The sequence below is a fragment of the Podarcis vaucheri genome, assembly GCF_965113315.1.
Source record: "Podarcis vaucheri genome assembly, chromosome: 10".
Taxonomy (NCBI): Eukaryota; Metazoa; Chordata; class Lepidosauria; order Squamata; family Lacertidae; genus Podarcis; species Podarcis vaucheri.
In genome coordinates this window covers 2,503,785-2,526,732 of record NC_138748.1, presented here as the reverse complement: position 1 = coordinate 2,526,732, position 22,948 = coordinate 2,503,785, and the positions used below count along the sequence as shown (strand labels likewise).

General features: G+C 41.0%; 2 protein-coding genes across 14 annotated transcripts in view; one reads left to right on the top strand and one right to left on the bottom strand.

Moving 5' to 3' along the window:
• Positions 1 to 12,055, top strand: part of UPF2 (UPF2 regulator of nonsense mediated mRNA decay) — a gene marked incomplete at its 3' end in the record, with an annotated part of 68,433 nt that extends 56,378 nt beyond the window's left edge. For 4 of the 6 annotated variants that reach the window (XM_082240066.1, XM_082240068.1, XM_082240069.1 and 1 more), the window contains 7 exons: positions 441 to 545; positions 2,544 to 2,642; positions 4,495 to 4,662; positions 6,576 to 6,717; positions 7,384 to 7,504; positions 9,367 to 9,426; positions 10,792 to 12,055. In XM_082240066.1, coding sequence (XP_082096192.1) covers positions 441 to 545; positions 2,544 to 2,642; positions 4,495 to 4,662; positions 6,576 to 6,717; positions 7,384 to 7,504; positions 9,367 to 9,400 — 669 coding nt within the window. Of the gene's footprint in view, positions 1 to 440; positions 546 to 2,543; positions 2,643 to 4,494; positions 4,663 to 6,575; positions 6,718 to 7,383; positions 7,509 to 9,366; positions 9,427 to 10,791 lie in introns of those variants that run through there. The other 2 variants (XM_082240067.1, XM_082240071.1) reach the window with 2 other exon arrangements.
• LMNTD1 (lamin tail domain containing 1) overlaps positions 6,561 to 22,948 on the bottom strand; it is an 89,516-nt gene continuing 73,128 nt past the window's right edge. For 3 of the 8 annotated variants that reach the window (XM_082240167.1, XM_082240163.1, XM_082240169.1), the window contains one exon: positions 21,048 to 21,244. In XM_082240167.1, coding sequence (XP_082096293.1) covers positions 21,110 to 21,244 — 135 coding nt within the window. In that variant the 3' untranslated portion in view covers positions 21,048 to 21,109. Of the gene's footprint in view, positions 6,829 to 7,510; positions 8,971 to 21,047; positions 21,245 to 22,948 lie in introns of those variants that run through there. The other 5 variants (XR_014223998.1, XM_082240166.1, XM_082240165.1 and 2 more) reach the window with 5 other exon arrangements.

Genomic DNA, 22,948 nt, shown 5'->3' with positions numbered 1-22,948 from the left:
GGGCTGGGCTGTGTAACTGTTGCCAATCATAATGAGTAATTACCAGTTGAGGCTCCAAATATCAAAGATGGAGGTAACCTGGTAGTTATTGTGCTCAAGGTCCTTCTACTGCCGCCGATAAGTATGATTTTATTATGGGAACTGCAAAGTTGTGTTCTGTTTGCCGGACCCACTTGGAGTCTCTTGGAGCTCTGGTCATTTATTAAGTAGAGTAGAAGGGGGGTAAATGAGTTTCTGAACTTGAATGAGCATATGCATGCCATGCACAGTGCGGCTGGTTCTGAGGGAGCTTCACTCGCCATCAACAGGCTAAGCAGAACTGAAATGACCATGGAGGAGAGATTTCTGAGACAGTGTAAATTTAAGTGTGTGTATATGTTAATCAGTTTCATTAAAACATGGTTTATGATTATGCATTAAAACTCCAGTAAACATTTCAGGAGGGCTCTGATAATGATGACGAAGAGGGAGAAGAGGAGGAAGAAGAAAATACTGATTATCTCACAGACTCTAATAAGGAAAATGAAACTGATGAAGAAAATACTGTATGTATTGCTGTACTATTTATTTCTTTAAAACATTTCTTATAAACATTTATTAGAAGGTCAATTAGTGGTCTCAATCCACAGCAAGCCACATAAGTACTGTAGGCTTGATATTAATGACCAGCAAATGCCTGGATGAACAAAACAAATAAGTCTTTAGCAAGCACCAAAGCAGCATCCAAGTTGGTGCTTGCCATATTCCAAAAGCTGAGTTCCACAACAGAAAACCCTCCCCCAGATTACCGCAAGATGAATTTCAGCAGACTGCCACACCACACATCATGGTTTACCGTTTCAGCAGTATTACATGGACAAGAGTCCACAAGCCCAAGCAAAACATTGGACTTGAACTCTTTCCCCCTCTGTTCTCTTACTCTTGTGCTGCCAGGAAAAGGACTTCCATTGAATTTAGTGTTCATTCAAAAAATCTTGCTGAGCATTACATAGAACCAGGAGTTCTGCTTTAAAACGGTGGTCGGTTACTAAACGAGTCCATTTCAAATCATGGGTTATGAAGCTGGCTTTTTAAACCACTGTTTGTTGTAAGCCAAGATCCCTGGCTCTTAGGTAAGCTGATATTCTTTACTGGTAGGGAGTAAGTGTTGGTTTGCTGTAGCTGAAACAAAATAAAAAAATTTCTTCCAGTAGCACCTTAGAGACCAACTAAGTTTGTTATTGGTATGAGCTTTCGTGTGCATGCACACTTCTTCAGGTATCACACGAAAGCTCATACCAATATGGTCTCTAAGGTGCTACTGGAAGAATTTCTTTATTCTGAGATTCTTTGCAAGTGAATCTAAACTTGGCAGAACCCCTGTACACCACAGTGCAGAGAAGAACTCAAGCACATGTCAAACAGGTGCATGCAAACCAGGCCATAAAGTACGTAGGTGTTAATATTAATTAGTTTACTTTGGATTATCAATTCACACAAATTCATATGAATATCAAGTTACGAAGATGTAACTGATATTTGGCTCTAGACTGGATTTATCAGAAACCTACAGAATGCCTACCATAGAAGTCTTGTGCTATGGAAGAGCATTGTTGTTGTTTAGTCGTGTCCAACTCTTCGTGACCCCATGGACCAGAGCATTAATGAAAACAAATAGTATCTCATAGAATTGGTCACATTACCCTGCAATGAAATTTACTGTTGTATTGCCAGCTGTTGTATTGGCAACATCTATGCATAGGATCTGAAGCTAAGACTTTATGAGAACAAATACATAGTGCAGCTCCTTTATTTGTAATTTAAAAGAAGGGGCAGCTAAAGGAAACTTACAATTGTGCTTCAACTAACTCAGCTTCCTGTATTAGAAACTAATCTGCAAAGTAGCCTTGTTTTCTGAGAGATACAAGTGGTGTCCCTTTTATAAAGCAAGCATATTTCCTCCCCTATCTGAAGCCAAGTGTGTGTTGTGGAGAAAGCCCAATCTGAAACCTACGTAACTAAAAGTAAGAATTTAGCATTAAACCTAATAGTTAGAACTAGAAAGCCTTAATTATAGTGAGAGCTTGTAATTGTACTCAGTTGGAATGATTTTAAGACTGTTGACCCGTCCAAAAGCCCTGCTCCCTTGTCTTCCATTTAGCCTGAGGGAGAGAGGCCCATACTCCAGCCACCTTCTTATTTTTGCCCCCTACCCAACTCCCCAGGCGGCTTGGTTGCAAAGAAAACAGCCAGCTGCATGGAGCAGTAAGGAGTTAATGGAGCACGTGCACTTAAGGACATGCCTGAGCTGCATTACATACAAATCCCAAAACATTAAAACATGGACTATTTTCTACTTCTCTCTACCTTTTTGAAAACATTTTGTCCTAATGACTGAAATTATCCCACATTTTTCTTTTAACGTTTTGTATGGCCATTGGGGGCCAGATATTGCTTCACAGGCAAGAGTCAGCCTGTTGGCCAACCCTAATTGAGGGATAACTTATGCACATTAATCTAGAGAACATAATAATGTTGTTTCCCTGCCCTCCCTTATTTAACAGGAAGTCATGATTAAAGGAGGTGGACTTAAGCGTGTCCCATGTGCTGAAGATGAAGACTTCATTCAGGCATTGGACAAAATGGTGCTTGAAAATTTACAGGTATTAATGGGATTTTTAATCAGTCACTCATATGTCTTACTCTTATTGGTATCCATTGTACACAACGACATTTAGCATGGAGGGATTATTTTACAATTCTTCCTTGTATATCAAGCCCCCCACCCCCCAAGCCGGCTTGTGTGCTTATCTTCTCTGATGTGGCTGCAAAGAGGAATTCAGAAGCTCGCAAACATTAATTCTGGTTTGTTTGAATCAAGCTAAATTTGAAACCATTCATGCCATAATATGGACATAACTGTTAAATCAGCTGAGAGAAACCAAAGTATTTTACTTTAGGGGACCCATTTCACATATTAGCATTCTTAGACGTGCTATTGGTTGTACTTCTGGCATAGAGCTATGGCCATAGCACAGGGGCAACTCCCTGAATAGTGCACCTGCTTACAACATTCATGCAAATCATGGGTATATCTCCTTTAAAAATGTAGTAGTGTGTGAAGCCCCCAAAACTCAGCTGGAAACAAAGCAAAAGCAGCAGCAGGCCTTTGGGTCCTTGCAGTTCCATTTTCATGGTATTCTAAAATCAGTTTAAAAATTCATAGTTAAAGAGCTGAATAATATACTGTATAGAAAAGATAAACAATAAATGCTGTATTTAAAGATAATTACAAACTGGAAAAGGAGAGCAGTTTATTTCCCACATTCAGAACAAATTTGGGAGAATAAAATTTACATCTTTCAGACATTAACTTTTATGTCAAAGCTTTCTAATAGATCAATCAGAACTCCAGCTCTAAATATATATATATATGTACCCAGGTTTTTTTAAATATAAAAATGTACATATGCATGCTAAATTATGTAGATATAGAATATCAAAAATTAAACTTTTTTTTACTTAGAACAGTAATTCAAAGTTTCTCTCCTATTTTTATGCTATACCAAACAACTGAGATATCCACCTACCATTCCTTTTTTAAATTTTTTGGTTGGTTTGTTTTTTGTGTTTCTGATACATTTCAATACAAACATCAAGAATAATACACGAAAAACCTCAAAAATAATAAAAAGCAGAAATTTAAAAATAGCAGAAAAACAGAAAACAATCATTCTTTTAACCAACATAAACATGATGCATCAAAATATAATTGTACGTCTGGAAGGGAAAAGCCACCTCTCTTCTTAGTATCAATCAGGGCCTTATGTTTTATCCTGGGCTTCTTTCCCTGCCATATAAACCTAGATAGATCTTTTTGCGACTCCTTCAAGCTTCAGATGTCATTAACTGTAGGTACTGTCTGAAACAGGAATAGCATTTTTGGGAGTATATTCATTTTTATAACCAAAATTTTACCCAACAGTGACAATTGCATTCTACGCCAAATTTCCAGATCTTTCTTGATTTCTTTCCAAACCTTTACATAGTTATCATTAATAATATTATGATTGTTTGTCATTAACCATATCCCCAAGTAGTTCACTTTTTTCACTCTTCAAACCACTGACTCTTTCTAAACCCTTCATAAGTTGACTATCCAGGTTTTTAACTGTCATTTTTGTTTTATCTTTGTTCAGTTTAAAACCTGTCAATTTACCAAACTCCATAATTCCTTCCAGTACTGCCGGCACACTTTCTAGTGGATTTTCTAATGTTAAAACCACATTGTCGGCATATGCCTTTCATTTATAATTTTGCTGACCCACCTAACATTTCTAATTCCAAACATTTGAACCTGGAAGTAATGCTGAAAGGCCTAGATTCTCATTATGACTTATAGGAGCCTTAAAAGCCACCTGGTGGTGTGTGAGGCAGCCCTGGAATTAACTTGTTTTTCTAAATTAAAGAATGGTACCCTAGTTTTGTTGTTACCTCCATTTCTTGCCTTTTCAGCAAAGGAGTGGGGAATCGGTGAAAGTGCACCAGTTAGACGTTGCAATTCCTTTGCATCTCAAGAGCCAGCTGAAGAAGGGTCCACCCCTGGGTGGCGGGGAGGGAGAGTCTGAATCTGGAGACACCATGCCTTTTGTCATGTTAACTCGAAAAGGCAACAAGCAACAGGTGAGGCCTTGTGTACAAGGGAGTTATTTTTGCCTTTTTCAATATTAATTTCATGCATAATTTTTGTCATCCTGTATACTTCACTGACGGGACGTGGGTGGCGCTGTGGGCTAAAGCCTCAACGCCTAGGGCTTGCCGATCGAAAGGTCGGCGGTTCGAATCCCCGCGGCGGGGTGCGCTCCCGCTGCTCGGTCCCAGCGCCTGCCCACCTAGCAGTTCGAAAGCACCCCCGGGGGCAAGTAGATAAATAGGTACCGCTTACCAGAGGGAAGGTAAACGGCGTTCCGTGTGCGGCTCTGGCTCGCCAGAGCAGCGATGTCACGCTGGCCACGTGACCCGGAAGTGTCCCCGGACAGCGCTGGCCCCCGGCCAATAGATGTGAGATGGGCGCACAAACCCCACAGTCTGTCAAGACTGGCCCGTTCGGGCAGGGGTACCTTTACCTTTACCTATACTTCACTGACTGCTGCCTTGGGAAGTGTGGCTCAGTGACACTACGGCATTGTTTTGGAAAGTGCTGCCTAGTTGTCATCACCTCCTTTTGAAACTGGTTTGTTTTTGGAGGGCAGATAGGAATGCCAGCTGTGGCTCTCACATGTCTTAGTCAGACTATCATAAGGAACTGAAGCGTCAAATGGACTTTCTGTTTGCCTTCCTTCCTTTGGGAGAACTTTTTTTAAAAAATACCATTAATCCTTTCCCATCTCATAAATATGGGCCTAAAGCAAGAAACTACTTCTAAAAAATACACGGAGAGTGGTATATGTTTGAATATTTTTTATCTAGCTGTGATTCATGAAAATGGTGAAACTGCTGTTAAAATAGAATAATGTATTCCCAGAATATTTTCACTTTTAAAGGATATCACTTAGCTTAATTATATTACAGCCATTATAGAATCATAGAATCATAGAGTTGGAAGAGACCACAAGGGCCATCGAGTCCAACCCCCTGCCAAGCAGGAAACACCATCAGAGCACTCCTGACATATGGTTGTCAAGCCTCTGCTTAAAGACCTCCAAAGAAGGAGACTCCACCACACTCCTTGGCAGCAAATTCCACTGTCGAACAGCTCTTACACAGCAGTAGTCACATGTTAGACTGGATCAAGAGCTGATGTTAACATGGGAGCTGAAACCAAAAAACTATGAATCATGAAGCATCTACTTCAAATCTTTCCTCTCCTATGATCTTGCTAGATGGCCCTGGGGGCACCACTGTCTCTGCTGGGCCATCCATCTGCAATATGGGAATCGTAATGATTGCAGGATAGTTAGAATCATAGAATCATAGAGTTGGAAGAGACCACAAGGGCCATCGAGTCCAACCCCCTGCCAAGCAGGAAACGGAATGTTGTAAGGAAGTTGTAAGGAATGGAACAAATGAATGTATGTGAAAGGCTCTGGGTGCATTCTGAAGCTCTTTGTGAATGATTGGCATGATAATATATGAAATACTTTAAAGTAGCAAAGTTCTGTAGCCAATGGTACATTTATTTCCTAAGTATTCACCTTTTTCACTTTAGAAGTTCTGTTTTGTTGAAATCTGTAGGATTAGCTCAGTGTTTTGTCATCTTTAACCTGACTGACATTCCACTGTCCATTCAAAACCCACTTCTGGAAATAGTTTGGACTTACAGAGTTGCAAGTATTGGTGCAAATAAAAACCAGCAACGTTTGTGCACTTTTCTTCCATCTAGAACATGTTGAGTCATACATTTGTTCCTTTCATTGAGCTTACATATAAGACACCACATAAAATAAATTGTACAAAAAATCTTCCCCATAACTATACAATGGTACAATAAAAAACTACAATAAGTTTAAAAATGCAGCCAGAATGAAAATCTAATGCAATATGCAAGCAATAAAAGAATAAGCACATGTTCTCAGAAGTGCCTTGTCTGTCTTCAGTTTAAGATCCTAAATGTGCCAATGTCGTCTCAATTGGCTGCAAATCACTGGAATCAACAACAAGCTGAGCAAGAGGAGAGGATGAGAATGAAAAAATTGACACTGGATATCAATGAACGGCAGGAACAAGAGGACTATCAAGGTATGAGTTACCCTTCCAAAGGGCCTTCATATTGACGAGGTTATTGCTGAGGTTCAACCTTCTGCAACATAGGACCATTGGACTGGTTTTGTGTGGGCCTGCTCCAAATTCCTGCAAAGGAATTGACAGATCATTTCTTCTCTTGACTACCAAATTAAAGAAAAACATATTAAACAAAATTAAAAGATTCAATCTTCCAAATAAATGTCAGTTAAATAGACATTTGTCATCATTTGAAGTGGCTTTTTCACCCAGCTTGTAGGGCTGGTTGCCTGGATAAGGAATCATAGGTGAAAACCTTCCATCAAGCATACTGGAAACATGGTTTGCTCATTTAATAACCAATCTGTTACTGCGGTTTCTGACTGGCAGAAAAAAATATTGGTAAATAATGTGCACATAAAAAACATCTTAAATACCAGTGTTTTGCCTTTAAAAATGTATTTTGTCAAAAATAGGAAAATTGTGAAAAATGTGTTTTATTTATTGTTCATGTGTTTCAGGTGTGTCTAACTCTTTCACAAAAGAACATTTCCCAGGATTCTTCCATTGAAAGATTAAAAAAATGAGAGCCATCCCTGAAACTCCTTTGAATTTGCAATGTACCTCTGTTGCCTTCTTTACTTTTAATATTTATATCTATATATGTGTATATTTAATATGCAGAGATGATGCAATCCTTGGCTCAGCGGCCAGCTCCAGCAAATACCAACAGGGAACGGCGGCCTCGTTATCAGCATCCAAAGGGAGCCCCTAATGCCGACCTAATCTTTAAAACTGGTGGAAGGTAGGTATTCTAGAAACAGGTTGATGATTGCATTGTTTTCAACTTCTTGCAGCTTTCACTATTTCAAACATAAAAAACCCTTAGGATAGAAGTGATAATATCCTAATTCTTTCAGGGGTTAAGTGCTTCATGTCTCTGCTTAGAATATTGGGTTGATAGGACCACCACCTTGTTATCATTGGTTACAGGTAGCTACATTCTAAATAGATTATATACCTCTGTAACTAACACTACTCCTTATAAGTTGCTTCATGCTGTAAAACCCAAGTTGGGACATTTGCGTGTGTTTAGATGTAAATGTTTTGTGCATGTTCAAGCAGAGACATGCAGGAAACTCTTCAAGGGGGTTAGAATGTACATTTCCTGGTTATGATTCTCAAACAAAAGGGTATATAGACTGTGGGTCTCTAAAAAGCAAAAATGTAATAGTGAGTAGAGATATCATTTTTCATGAGCGCAAGTACAAGGTAGACAAAATACTTCTGAAGTGTGTCTTCCTTCAAGTCAGAGATTATCTCAAAGTGAGACACAGAAACAAACTGAAAAATCAAACAGGCGGTTAAGAGACAAACCGCAATGAGTGAAGAAACTTTTCAGGATAGAGAAACTGATGTTAAGGTAGGACCTGAAACAGTGAGTACTCCTATTTTAAGATGTTCTGAGAGAGGAAGGAGAGCACCTGTACATTATCAGAGTGAATTTCAAAATTATCAGACTACACATAAAGCAGTGATGGCCAAACTCAACCCTCCAGCTGTTTTGGGACTACAATTCCCATCATCCCTGACCATTGGTCCTGTTAGCTAGGGATGATGGAAGTTGTAGTCCAGAAACAGCTGTAGGGCCAAGTTTGGCCATCACTGACATAAAGCAATGAAAGTAGCTTATGAACCAGAATGCTTTGAAAAAAATGATGATATGGAACCAAAATTAGCAAAGTGTTGGTTTAATGCTATGTCAGAGGTAATGGAAGCAGTGCATAAAAATGAAACTTGAGAACTTGTACCTTTACCTGAAGGGAGAAAACTCATCAGTTCCAAATGGGTGTTTACAGTGCCCAAATCTGCACTGGACATTTATGCTACCCAGGTGTCTGATTCTGGCAGACAGGCAGTCCTAACCTCAGCTGATGGATAGGGAGTCAGAGGACATCGTTGTTAAACTTATTCAAGATACCCACCAAAATGGAAATCCAGTTCTTTTTTTCTATCTTTTTATTTCAGTTTGTCTGTGTTGCTGTTGGTGGTGGAACTGAAATGGTGACTTATCCAATGACATTTGAACTGGGAGCTTCCTGGTTTTCACACTTAGCCTTGGCAGCAGCACGCACCATTTACCGCTTTCTGTTCACTTCAATTCCTTCTCTTGAATTGGTCCCTTTGCCCAGCAATTCCTGCCCAGAGGAGCAGCAATAGCTGTTATAGGGCTCAATTCAGGTCACCTTGGGGGTTATTCCTTACCAGTCTCTGTTTTGGGGGGAGAAATGAAATCACATTAATGTCTCCAAAAATATGCAATGTCTGTTTTACTTCATGATCATAATTGTGAATCCATTGTCTAACCGTAGTCATTATCTATGGTGTAACAGAGCAGTTGCAGTGTAAAATTACAGTGGGGAGGGGGATTTGGAAATTAAAATTGACCTTTGTGCCTATTGTATTTCCCACTTACGAAAAAGGTACTACTTTGAGCCTCAAAAAAGATGAAATAGGATAACTTTAAGTTGAATGGTAGCCTCTTGGCTGAAGAGCAGGGTATAAAATGCTTTAACTAAATAAGTATATTGCAGAAGAATGCAGTTCATAAAGAAACTAGAGCACTTCTCAATTTCATTATCATTCCTATTTTTTTAATATGATCAGGCGAGAGAGAGGGAACAGACAGCGCCGAAGCTGAGATTAGTCACGGAAACAGAAAGAAAAGTGAGTTTTGGGGGTGGAGGGTTCCAGCTATAGGTCCAGTTCCCATGTCACATTAAACCATTTAATGTGAAAGAGCAGCATGTTGGTGCACACTGCTCAAAAGTTCCTGCTGCATATCTACCCTGCTCCTGCCATGCCATGAATGATGCAACAAGCCTGTGTGGCCCATTGTTTTGTCTGAACCTAGGGTTGTGGTTTATTTCCTCCAACCAACCATGAACAGTAACCACAGTTAGTTTGCGGGGGGTGGGGGGAACCAACCACAAGTCCAGATTTGAACAACATGACTGGCCAGACTTGGCCTTGCTTGACTGATAGCTTACCAGGAGCAAGGGGCATGTGCTGTAGGAGGTTTTGAGCAGCATGCACTAGCATGTTTCTTGTTGACATTAAACCATTGCACTACGGTTTAATGTGCCATAGAGTATAAAAGGTTACTCTAGTAGTCAACGTGGCATTTTAAGGTAAGGGATACCGGCAAAGAGGCTACAGTAGACCACACAAGACACCAAAAATAATCAGTTCACCCAAATATACCTTTTTCAAAATATGTCTGTGTAGGTTTGAACTTCATATTTGAAAGATCAGCTCCTATTCAGCTTTGAATGTTAGATATACTTGCAGGAAAAAATGTGACTTGGGAACAACAGCATCTAAGCCTTGGATTCTAATGGTGGAAGTCAACTTCCAGCTGTTCCTTCTATACAAGCATTGCAGCTTGTCAGATGGAATTTTCTCCCCTCCTGCCTAGGTATGCTGTTCTGAGGGAGCCCCCATCTCAGTTTTAGGAGGAGGGAGCTCTTGGGCAGGACTTCCACTGATGGGGCTGGTTAGCTGACTCCTGTCCTAAGGACTGAATCAGCGAACGGAGGGTTAGGGTTGATTTTATACATGGCACACTAACACAGTTTTGTTCTGCTATTTTAAAAAAATGGGAATGCAAAAAAAAAAAAAAAGAAAGACCCACGAAGGGCTGGTCAAATCCAGCTCCCCACCTCTGACATAGATTGTGGAGTGCTGAGGAAGAACAATTGTCAGGTTGTTATTAGATCCCGGTCCTTGAAGAACCTTGCAGTAAAACCTCATTATTGTAGTCAGGTCTGAGACTACACTGTAAAATAAATAAATAATAAATAAATCTACTGCATTGAGAAGCTGTATTCTGCCCCATGTATAAATTATGCAGATTTGCAACATTTATCCTGTTTCTTTCAGTCATGGGGGTAATCACAGAGTCCTGGAGAGAGAAGCTCCAGCCTGACCACTTGAAATTTTATTGAGCTCCTCTTCTGGGCGTCTGATATTTTCACCAGAAGTTCTTTGTTGTTGATATGCATTTCCTTTGTCTTTTCTCTTCTTTGTTAGGAGACGTTGATCCAGCAGCAAGCGTCATTTCATTAGGCCCTGTATCTCCAATGTTGTGGATTAGTGGAGTCCTCCAGCAATTAAACGAGAGCAGCAGACACATCTGAGCATGTCGGTCTAGAGAGTTCAGAATCGAAAATCTGGGACAGGCTGGAGCCATAGAGCAGATATACCAGCCTCCACTAAAAACAGAAAAAGCGGAAGCTCCCAGTCACAGCCGACCAAACAAACAAAAAGCATCTTGTTATGGAACCATGTGAGGATTAATCTTCTCATGAGAATGGAAGCAAATAAATGAGATGGTTAACTTTACCGGTGAGCAGTTCAGTTACAACAAAGCGCAACTTAAATAAGATGGATTACGCTGGAATGGAGACGGTCTTGATGGCAAAGTATGGGGGAAAGCAAACCTAATAGGAGTGGCATTTTCTCTGAATTGGGCATGGCATGTCAGGAGAATATTAATCTGGGGCTCCAGTCTGCATTAGAGAAGTGGTAGAGCAAGAGGTATTTATCGTATAGTAAACCCCAACATGCAGGGTAAAATAGACAGCACCTGATTTACCAAAACACCAGATATTCCACGAGAAAGAGGATTTTGTTTCAAGGGGGAAACCCTTTCTCTGCATGTGTTGCGGGAGGGGGAAAGTGATGAAGGGAGCAGATCCAGGGAAGTGGGATGGTCTACTGAAGGTCAGAGTGGATGGGAAGGTAAGAGAGCATTGATCCAAAGTTGCTTCAAACAGCCTGATGCCAGCCTAAGAAAGGATCTAGAGGAGCTCGTTAAAGCATCATTGAAAACCAAAATGTGCCAGTCAGCATGACAGACAGATGCCGAGAAGTGGAGTTGAACGTTCTGTTGACTTTCATGGGTTGATAAGCCTCTGTGTCTATATTTTAAAACACAAGGAAAAATTAGCTGGCAACAAGTAGAATTTTTATTTTTCTAAATGGAAATGAGGTTTCTGGGTCAGTTTCTGACAATCTTGTTTGTTAGTATAGTTCTGGGGATTTTTTTTGTTTGTTTGCTTTCACGTAGGTCTAGTACATTCAGTTAAAGAGCACATCTGTATGCTAAAAATTCTGAACTATTTTAAAATTCTTTTTACCTCTGTTGAGTTCTGCATGTAGAATTTAAAACGAAACTTGTACAACTTGTTACGTTTCACACTTGCGTACACACAGTCAGAAATGCTGCCCGATCTTCACCAGCTTCAGAAAACTGATCTTTGCCGATGCTGCAATAAAGCGTTGTAATTTAGAATTGGGGTGGTGTTTTTTGTCTTTGTGTCCCGTTTTATGACTGGTGCTTTAGTATCTGGTTCATCGTTGAAAGATTTTTACAGGAAATTGATGTGCATCTCCGCCCCCTTAAACGTGAACAGCCAGCTAGCAGCTGGAGATTTCTGGATTCCCCCCTCCTGCACAATTCCCATCTTAGGGGATTGGGGATAGTTCTATCTTCTCTAGATGGTACGTAGGACCATTAATATGGATTAATGCCCCAAATTCTGCTGCTGGAGAGCTGTCTTTATCTTAAAACATAGCAGAACCTCTTGGGTAAGTTTTGCACTTAATAGTTTCTGCCCCTGTTTGAATTTACTTTGCACTGTATTTTGATTCCTAATACTACTTTCTTTGCTGAAACTGATTTGGCTGTTTAACAATGAGAGGAAGCCTGTGTGCTGCTCATGCACTGGCCTCTATGTTTGAATTCAGAGAACCTAATGAAACCATTGACTCAAAGGTACAACGTTGTATTTCTCAATTTAGGAAATTTTCCTGAAAGTGTTGTGTGGTAGCATTGGCTGGAACTGAAGATGTTCCAGTCACTTAGAAGCTTAGAAATAGCAAATACAAGTGTGGGAATTCTCAAAACCTGACCATATATTGTTCTGTGGGGTTTAAGCAATGTGTTCAGTTAGTGTTGTGTGAGACTTAAAAGAATAGGAGGAGGTGTATCTCTGTGGCTAGAACCACAAATGGAGGTAAGGTGTAGGAGGAGAAAGGTTCAGCGCCATTTTCCTGTAGCTCCTTACTGTTAAAGACACCAGATTACCTGCTTTTTGTATGCATAGGGTGACCATTTTGAAAATAGTGCTTGGCACAGTTGCATCTTTGGGCCCTAACTTTCTCTACCATCTTCCCTAGCATGACCATTGAACGTAGCTGGTGGTTGGAATCTCATTCTTGCCAACTGACTTACCACCACTAGGCAGGCCTCTGAGCTCCTAACTGCTTGAGCACAAAAGGAGGTGAGGGTGTCTGTGATTCTGCATAATTCCAAGCAGGCTTCTATTAAAAGCAGGTGGCATTTAATTGGCACAACTGATCTTTGCTGGATAAATTATTCCCCTTGTTTAAGCCAGTTGGGCAACTAGCTAATCTCAGTTTGCAAGACTTTCCTCTAACACAGTCTAGTTGAACATCTTGGCAGCAGTTTCCGCTTGGCGTGCTTTTCATAATTGGCCTCTCTGCTGTCCCTTCCCAGAGTCACATTTGAGTAAAATGTTGTTTGAAGTCATTCCTGAGGCCAAGTTCAAACATGGTGCATTTCCAGTTGACAGGAATATTGTGCACACTGAGATCCAGTGATGCTGCAGTTGGTTTTTCCAAGTGTATGTTCCTGGCGTTATGGAAATGGCAAGAGGCTTTGGCGTGGCTGCTTTGATTGCTGTGTTCAAAAGATTTCTGCGTTCAGATAAACCTTGGCAAAGGTCACCTTTAAGAGAACTACTTGCAAACTTGTGGGATTTTTTTTAACGTGATTGCATAAATAATAAAAGTTCTAAGAATCACTCCTAATAGGGAAATCAACAGCTGAGTGCTTCCAGGCTTGCTGCCAAAAATGAGGCCACTGAGAAGCAAGGGAGGTATCAGGCATGCTAGGAGGGGACCCTCAGGGTTTGCAGAAGTACAGAATACACTGCAAAAACAATGAAGGTACAAAACAAAACTCCTAGCCTGAGAACATGCTCCTTCATGGAATGTAGGGTGATAATGATTAGGAAAGAAAAATGGTACATGGGGTAGGTGGGAAAGGAGAAGAAGGGAGTCCTTTTAAAAGCAAAGATACATGGCAACATGTCTCATTACTGTATGCATAACTAATGTGCACATAAGAGCCATGTATGATGTGCTGTGCGTATGCCTGCTTGATGACCATATATAAACACACACACACATACTGTAGACAAGCTTGCTTGTCATTTCTAGAGGCTGAATCTCGGAAAATCTTAACCTGGGTGCACATGCATAAAAACACTGTGCTGCAACCTGGCTAGGAGTTGCTGTTGCTTGCTGTTCAAAAGTACAGAGGAAATCTTAGCCTTTCCAAGTGAGAAATAAAGGCTACATTGCTATGCCACACCTCCCTACCCTCTTGGCTTCCTCCTTTTTACCACCCTTCTTTGATGAAGTATACAGTGGTATCCTGGGTTAAGAACTTAATTCGTTCTGTAGGTCTGTTCTTAACCTGAAACTGTTCTTAACCTGAGGTACCACTTTAGCTAATGGGGCCTCTCACTGCCGCCGCACAATTTCTGTTTTCATCCTGAAGTTCTTAACCCAAGGTACTATTTCTGGGTTAGCAGAGTCTGTAACCTGAAGCTTCTGTAACCCAAGGTACCACTGTAGTTGAAATCCCATGATGAGGTCTGAATCCCGATTGGAAGGGATCCAAATGGTCCGCATCTTCCAGGTTGTTCAGCAACCACCCTCTCAATCACCGTGCCCAAGAATGGAAGATTTGAGACTGGGCGATAGTTCACCAAATTGGCCGGGTCCAAAGATGTTTTTTTAAGAAATGGTTTAATAGGCACTTCTTTCAGTGGGTTTGGGAAGACTCCCTCACAGAGGGAAGCATTCACCGCCTCGCAGAGCCCATCGCCCAGACCTTCTTGGCTCGCTTTTATTAGCCAGGATGGGCAAGAATCAAGGTCAGTTTCACTCGTCCAAGCAGCCTGTCCACATCCTCATGTGGACCACATTTGCTCTGACCAATTGAACGCATAGTCTTAGCATATCGGCTTGGGATAAAAGCAACTGTCTAATGCTGAAACATATTTTTACACTTTCCCCCACCAGGATTACAATTGGTTTCAGAATGCTGCTCAGACTCTTCAGAGATAAGTTCTCAAAAAGGAAAAAAGTGAACAAATGTTGAAGTTTTAACATTGCCAATTCAAATTATTTCCACAGAGTTGCTAACTGCTCAGAAAGAACAAGGCCAGACTTGTTCTTAGGCTGTTGACAGCATCTCTGATATGCAGAAATCAGCAGATGAGGTGTTTCTCAGCAATCGGGTAAATATTATTGCCTGCTAATATTTACATAACAAAGTGTTACGGCACACAGTAGAAAACCTGAGGTACTGCTAGCTTAAAAAATAAAATAAAAAAATGTTGAAACAACTTGTTTGTCCTCCTTTCCCCTGTCCAAATCTGGGATTAGCCTTGAGTTATGTTTCTTGAGTATAAATTTCTCTAAAATTTTGAATGAATTGGAACATGAAAGCCATTACTCATATTTTGGCTTTACTGGTCTTTGACCCTATAGATGCAAACCACTGGACCATGCTGGTCCTGCCTTGGAATGTATGACATATGTAACATAAGCTGTCTGCTGATGAATCAGAACTGAGTGTTAGTGCTAACTTTCTTTAAAACAGAATATATAGTTACAACATAAGACAAAGCAGGAAATGCAGAGCCCGTCCCCAGTGATGTTTTATTACTGATGCTGCAGTAATAGTGCATTCATGGTGGAATTATGCAAGACTGTCTAGACATCATTCTACTTTATTAGTTGTTCTGTGATGCTTCCCCAGTGCTGCCATATTACCACCCTTGGTGGGGGGGGGGCGTGGCGTGATACACCTGCGTTGTAGTGCGATGAAAGCAGGACAAAAAACCAAACCCAGAACATTTCTGGTCTGAAAAGTTGCAGGATTTCAGCAGGATATTATGAGACATGCACAAACAAACAAACGAGACATGTCCACCACAAACAATACTGCATCTATTCCCCAAGACCATCTCCATGAAGGCACAATTACAAAGGACCTTTGGAGGGTTCTGTCACTGCAACAGGGGCACCACAAATTTAAGAGGAGTTCCCTACCAGGACAGACTTTGCTCGTGTGCTCAAGACATCGATTCCATAAAACATATTTTGTTGCACTGTGCAAAATACGAGCAAGCCAGGGCTGAACTGATACTACCCTTGCTGGTACCTTTCCCGGGAAAATCAGAGGCTCACTATGTCAGGTTCCTACTGGAAGACCGGACAAACACTAGAACAGCAGTGGCAAAGTTTTTATCGGTGGTTGCAAGAACCAATGATCCCTATCTGAACAAGTCCGAACAAAATGCTTGTTTAACCTGGAGGTAGGCTGTATGAATTGTGTATTGCTTTGTAACGATTTGTTGGGTCTCTGTTGTTGTTGTATTTAAATCAGCTTTGTACTGGGGGAAGCTAAAAGGCCGGTATTAGTCTTGTTAAGGACTCGCCCCCTCCATCAAGAGCTTTTAGTTAGGCTGGGAAAGAAGCGATGGCCAAGAAAAGCTGCCCCTCTTAAAGCAGCAGACATGGATTATTTGTCAGACTTGCAGGGAAATTATACCACAGCCCTGGCACAGAGGCACATTTCTTTTCCCCCCTTGCCAAATTGTAAATCCAATCACAAGCAGGAAGCGTGAAAGTTCACATATTCCTGCAATTTAGAAGGACAGAAGAAACAGATGCTACAGACTGAAGTGCAACCAGATGCACATCAAATACAGCTCTTTTGCTGTGATATGTCCGCATCTAACCACCAAGGGGCAGCCTTGCTAGAGAAATGATGGCCAGGCAAGATTTATGTTCTCAGGGCTAATGAAGGTCTGCACAGTATCAGGCAATCTTGATAGCACTTCTTCTTGGAGTCTTCCGCTTTCCTGCCCTGGCAGCCATGCAACAATCCCAAAGATTCTGCGCTCTCTGCCACCTTTCCTCCACCCACAAAGGAAGCCATAGTAATATTTGAACAAATGGCACTTTTCTTATATTTTCCTGTTCTTCTCCCAAACACCTTAGCCTTTTACTGTTTTCCGCCCTCCTGCTTTGCCTCCTTGCCTAATGAAGCAGAAGCCCAAGACCAGAAGCAAACCATTGGTGGTGGTAGTAAGCTACTGAGGGCAAACATGTGAAAGGAATGGGCCTGGGATGTTATTTAAACTGTGCTCTGACTAAATTTAGTCCTTAACACCTTAGTTATAAACTTCAGAAATGAAAAGTCCCTTCCTCCCACCCAAAAAACTGTAGGTTTTGAGAGAGAGAGAGAGAGAGAGAAATATATATATAATCTGTGGATTTCTTTAATGAATTTTATATTGATTGTAACAAAACCTCTAGGTGGTTTACATGAAATGTTAAAATTTTAATTAAAACAGTTAGAAAACAAGTAATTAAAACATATTTTAAAATTATTAAAATTAGCTGTTAACTAATATTTTTATTTAACAAAAATGATTTGTCTTGGAATCAAAATGAAAGCCACTGACCACTAAGGTTATGGTTGATGTCCAATTAAATCATACTTAGAATAGACCCATTGAAATCCATGGATGTAACTTAAACCCATTAATTTCAAAGGTTCTATTCTGAGTGTGACTTCATTGGGTTTCACCATATATTCATTTCTATCAAGGGTACTTCCTAGCTAACACACTACAATGGTAAATCCAGATTAAAAGGTTGTTGGATGTTTCTTTAAAATTTTATTCCATCTTAAACCTCGGGGTTGGCTTTCTTTTGAAGGTAAGATAATGCACAATGTTTCATTGATTTACTGGAACTCTGCTTCCAGGCCAGGTGTCTATTCTAGGCTTCTGCTGGTGAGGAACAGGGGCGAAAAATCGCTAAAACCCTTAACTTCATGCTAATTCTAAAACACTTTTTTTGCCTGCTAGTAAGCCAGGTGTTCCCCATCCTATATTTGTGCATCTGCTTCTTCCTGCCTAAGTGCAGAACCTGACATTTGTTCCTATTGAAATTAATTTTGTTAGCTTGTGTCCTGTTCTCCAGTCTGTTAAGGTCATTTTGAATTCTGATTCTGTTTTCTGCCACATTAGCTACCCCTCCCAGATTCGTGACATCTGCACATGTGATGAGCATCCCCTCAATTCCTTCAACCAAATTGTTTATAAAGACGTTGAACCCTGCAGCACTCCACTTGTCACTTTTTTCCAGAATGATGAGGAACCATTAATGAGTAATTGGTGGGTTCAGTCAGTCAACCAGCTACAAATCCACCTAACAGTTACCTTGTTCAACCTACATTTTACCAGCTTCCTTGCAAGAATATCGTGGGGGACTTTGTCAAAAGCTTTGGTGTCATTCCATCAAAAAAAGAAATGAGATTGGTCTCGCATGACTTATTTTTGAGAAACCCATGCTGGGACTGAGTAATCACAGCATCCTCTCCTAAGTCCTCACAGACAGACTCTTGAATTATCTGTTCTAGGACCTTCCCTTGCTTCGGTGTCAAGCTCTCCAGTCGGTAGTTACCTGCGCCTTCCTTCCTTTTGAAGATGGGGACAACATTTGCCCGCCTCCAGTCTGTGGGGGCCTCACCTATTATTTAATAATTCTCAAAGATGATAGACAAAAGCCTCTAGTTGATTGTACCCAGTTTCCTTGGGGTGGAACTTGGTATTTTCCATGGAATTCTTGAATTTTATTGGATGTTGCTTGTTAGACTACTTAATGGTACTTTGTGCCATTTAGGTTGTATCTATCTGTAATCTCTGGCTTTCCCTTGGTATCAGAAATTCCAAAAGGACTGGTACTGAGAATAAGGTGTATTACTTGAATACTCCCCCCGCCCCCGCTTTGTGTGTGATAAGCACATTTGGGGCTTTCCTCAAATTCTTATTAGGATGTCCTTCAAGGCATCATCTTTGAATAGACTTTGGATGGGGTCTGTCCTTCTCAGTGCTACAGCCACAAGCTCCAGCGTGCCGCCACTTGTGTAGCTATCGCATGAACCGCAAATCAAATTATATCCAAGATTGTTTCTGTAATCAATGTTACTGCCTTGATTAACGTATGGAATGTTTGTCTCACCATATTTTAAATGTGCTGTGGATTTTTTATAAGATCTTCTAGGCGCTTATGGAATTTGAGGCCGTGCAGGATGTTCACCTGGAGAGGGCAGCTGTGGCTTTTCTTAAGAGGCAGTTGAGAGATCATCTTGAAAGGGTCATGAAGTCAGAGTCAAAGGCCGTGGTCCCCAACATGGAGCACACACCCTACAGTGAGGAGGGGATTCTGTGCCTCCTCCCACAATGGCCGGCTGCCCCCCTGTTCTGTCCTCATGATAAGGCAAAATTGTGGCTTTCTTCAATAGTACAAACAGAAATTGTTTTTTAATTCTGGCAGGTTTTGGAATGTTGTGACAAATTTTGGGTGTGTGTGTGAGAGAGAGGGGTGTATTTCCTTATTTTGCAAAGTTCTATTCTGTGATTTCCTTTGTTCCTACTTTTTTCTTGCTAGTGCACTGCTCCATGCCCTAATATTGCCTCTGCACAAGAACACTGAACTAGCATACCATCTGTAGTTTATTTTTGTTTATTTTTGATTGCCTCAAATATTATTTGTGTGAGGTGTGCCCCCCCCCCGTTGGCCTTGCTAATGGTGGGTTTTCTCTGCCAGTGAGGGACACCAGTAAGCTGGTCATAGTCCCACCCAGAGGTGTTTCATGAGTCCTAAGCCTTTCCTGTATTTGGTTAACTGAAAGTAATTGAAAGGCATTAAAAAAGGTAAAATCGTTGGGAGACAAAAATTGTATCAGATGAGTGCTGATTAAAAACAGACTTTTAATTATGATACCTTTTATACTGTATGTATAACATGAAACCTCTAAAATGACAAAGACTTTAAAATAATTTTAATTGATTTTTATGAAATGGCATCAAGTCAGCAACGTGAAGGATGGGAGGACATGGAAGAAGTTGAGAGCAGAATAAGCAAATATACTTTCTAGGGCTGAGACACACCTGTTCTTTATGTAAACAGAGAGATCAAGAATGCATCTAGCGCCTCAGAAACCACATACTCTTCCAAACAACTGGATAATACTTGTTTTGAATATACACTATACCTGCTTTCTTCAGGCTGATGCCTTCCAGGGGTTTTGGACTACAATACCCATCATCCCTGATTATTGGCCATGTTGGTTGGGCCTAATGGGAGCTGGAGTCCCACAGAACAACTGGAGGGCACTGCAGTGGGAAAAGGTTAGCTAAACTACCCTGAATTAATTTTGACTTTTATTAGAGACAATATTCTGTCTTCAAATTATTGTTGAAGGAATTTGAGCTGTTTTCCTTATCATGGTGAATAATTTTTATGTACATATAATATAGCTGTCTTTTATTGTGATGCACTATTGTTTTGTTCTACTGGTACTGCAAGTTCTGCAGCCGTCGTCCCTCCCCCCCCCCAACGATCTATTCAAGAGGGAGGGAAGGTGAGAGAGAGTGCCTCCAGCACAGGATGGGGATTACAAACAGACCCACACAAATTGTGAGTCACCAGTTCAAAAACAGCCCACCAGCTCTGTGTGGTGCCTGCAAGGAGCTCAGTAAACCACCTGCTTTTTTCGGTGGGGGGTCTCAGAACCTGGCAAGCCTCACCATACAAACTGATGGGAGTTGGGGCATCAGGCAACATTTCCCATTGGGTGCCTGTACATCTACCATTGCTGTCATACAGAATTTATGTATGCTTTTCTGATTTAAATTGTGAGGGATTGGCTTTGAAATTCAAAATTTTCACAAAGATGGATTGGCATCCCTTTCACTGCAATAGAGCTTGCGCTATTATGGCTCTCAAAGATCAGGGCTGCAAACATTCACACTGCTAGGCTGTTTGATACTATTAACTTCAGTGGAGTTTAAACAGCAAAGCTGTGTACAGAATTGCAAGTCAGGTTACCCATGCAGTTTTCTACAGTTGAAAACGAATTGTAATTTATGGCTGTAACCTTAAACCAAAAGTATTGCTAGGGCCCCACAGTGGTCAATGGGATGCCTATGTGTTCTGACTTCTAGGTTTATATATTGTCTTACATGTGACTGAAAGATCTACAATTATGAGGAGCTAGCAAAGCTAACTTTCGGATACATGGAGGTCTACAGAGAAATCAAGCATATAGTCTAGCGTGGTCCTGAATATCCAAGCTGCCTTATTCCCAGAGCAATGAATCACCAAACCATTTTTGCTGCACTATATTTTGAAAATAACCCAGTTCTATTCATTGATCCTTTGTGAGATGCTACAGGAAGTTAATGGGAGTAAGAGGTGTCTGGGCCAGGAGCCTGAAGTTGCAAGATGAATGAACTAAATACTTCTGTAAAGCAGAGCCGGTGGGTGCAGCTGAACCTATATAAATCACTCCACCTAAATTAGGCTGTGAAGAAAAAAGAAGAAAAAACAAAAACCCCACAAGATGGTAAGTATTACAGACAGAATAAGCAAAAAGGACTGTAATTCAGCTGCTAAAATTCAACAGTTAGCTTAATTGAACTTAATTCTTCCTTAGTAAACTGACAACCTAGAAGTGTTGGGATGGGCAAGAGATTGGCTTGTTTCCTATGGTATACAATATGTTCTCTCTTCCTGTGCCCCTTAGAATTAATTTGGATTGTGGTGTTCAAACCGATGCACACTTGTTGGTTGGGAACTGAGATAAGTGGCATGCAATGATCTCAACTCAGTCATTGTTACAAACAGGTTCACACACAGATATCACAGGCTTCTTAGGCTGAGGTTTCCCAATTGGTGTGTGCACAAACACCACTCCTCCTGAAAAGGTAGTGATGGGCTTGTGGAAGTCAAATGCTTTGTAAGATTCAAAACAGCACCCCAAACAAGTGCTTCAACTTTTTGTTCCTGGAGCTAGTAAAATATTACTTACCACCTCCTTGTTAGGAACAGGCTTTGCAGCCATCAATTCATATGCAAGGAATTGAAAGGGTGCACTCAAAGAACACTGAGTAGAGGTTCAAGCAGAGCTTTCCAAACTGTGTGTCAGACGTGTTGGTGTGTCAGTCGCAGTGTGCAGGTGTGTCACTCGAATGCTCCTTGCGCTGATCCTGGGGCTGGAAAGGGGTTAGTTGAGCCTCCTGCTTGCTAGTAAAACTGAATTACTGTGTTGCGAAACGATGCATGTCTAAAAAGTGTGTCACCAACATGAAAAGTTTGGAAAGCTCTGGGTTAAGCCTTAACTATGGTGACTACAACTCCCATCAGCCAACATGGGAGTTGGGAGTTATAGTCCCAAACATCTGGAAGGTGCCAAGGTGGCAAGAGCTGCTCTAAGAGTCTTTTTCCTCCCCTTTTTAAAAAGTTTTTTTTCATGTTACAGACAACAAAACAACACATATACCGACAATTGATGATACAGCAATCAGGATTATTTAAAACAGTAATTTTCAAGCTGTGTCCTAGGGAACCGTACATTTATTCAGACGTTTTCCCAGTGCGATGATTTGCAGTGGCAGAGAAGCTTCCATGAAAGGCATCTTCCAATTTCCCCTCACATGCCTTAGGGCACATTCTCAGTTTCCTAAACTCTCATGAAGGCTGAGGCACACCTAGCCAGCACCCAAGTAGATGAGCTAAAATCTTCGGGGTTCCATAGCAGAAATGCAAGCTCATGTGAAAAGGCTTCTCCCAGGCCCCATCTGCTCTATACATTTAGATCAGTATTATACTACTTTATATCATCAAAGTTTCTCCCAAGGAATCCTGGGGACTGTGGTGTGTTAAGGGAGCTGAGAATTGCAAGGAGACACGCCTTTCCCTCATAGAGCTACAATCTTCAGAGTTCCCTGGGAAGAGGGGTTGACTTAAGCCACTTTGCTAATTGTAGCTCTGTGAGGGGAATAAGGGTCTCCCAACAAATCTCAGAGCCCTTAACAAATGACAGTTCACATGACTCCTTGGGAGAAGCAATGACTGTTTCATAGAATCATAGAATCATAGAAGAGTTGGAAGAGACCACAAGGGCCATCGAGTCCAACCCCCTGCCAAGCAGGAAACACCATCAGAGCACTCCTGACATATGGTTGTCAAGCCTCTGCTTAAAGACCTCCAAAGTAGGAGACTCCAC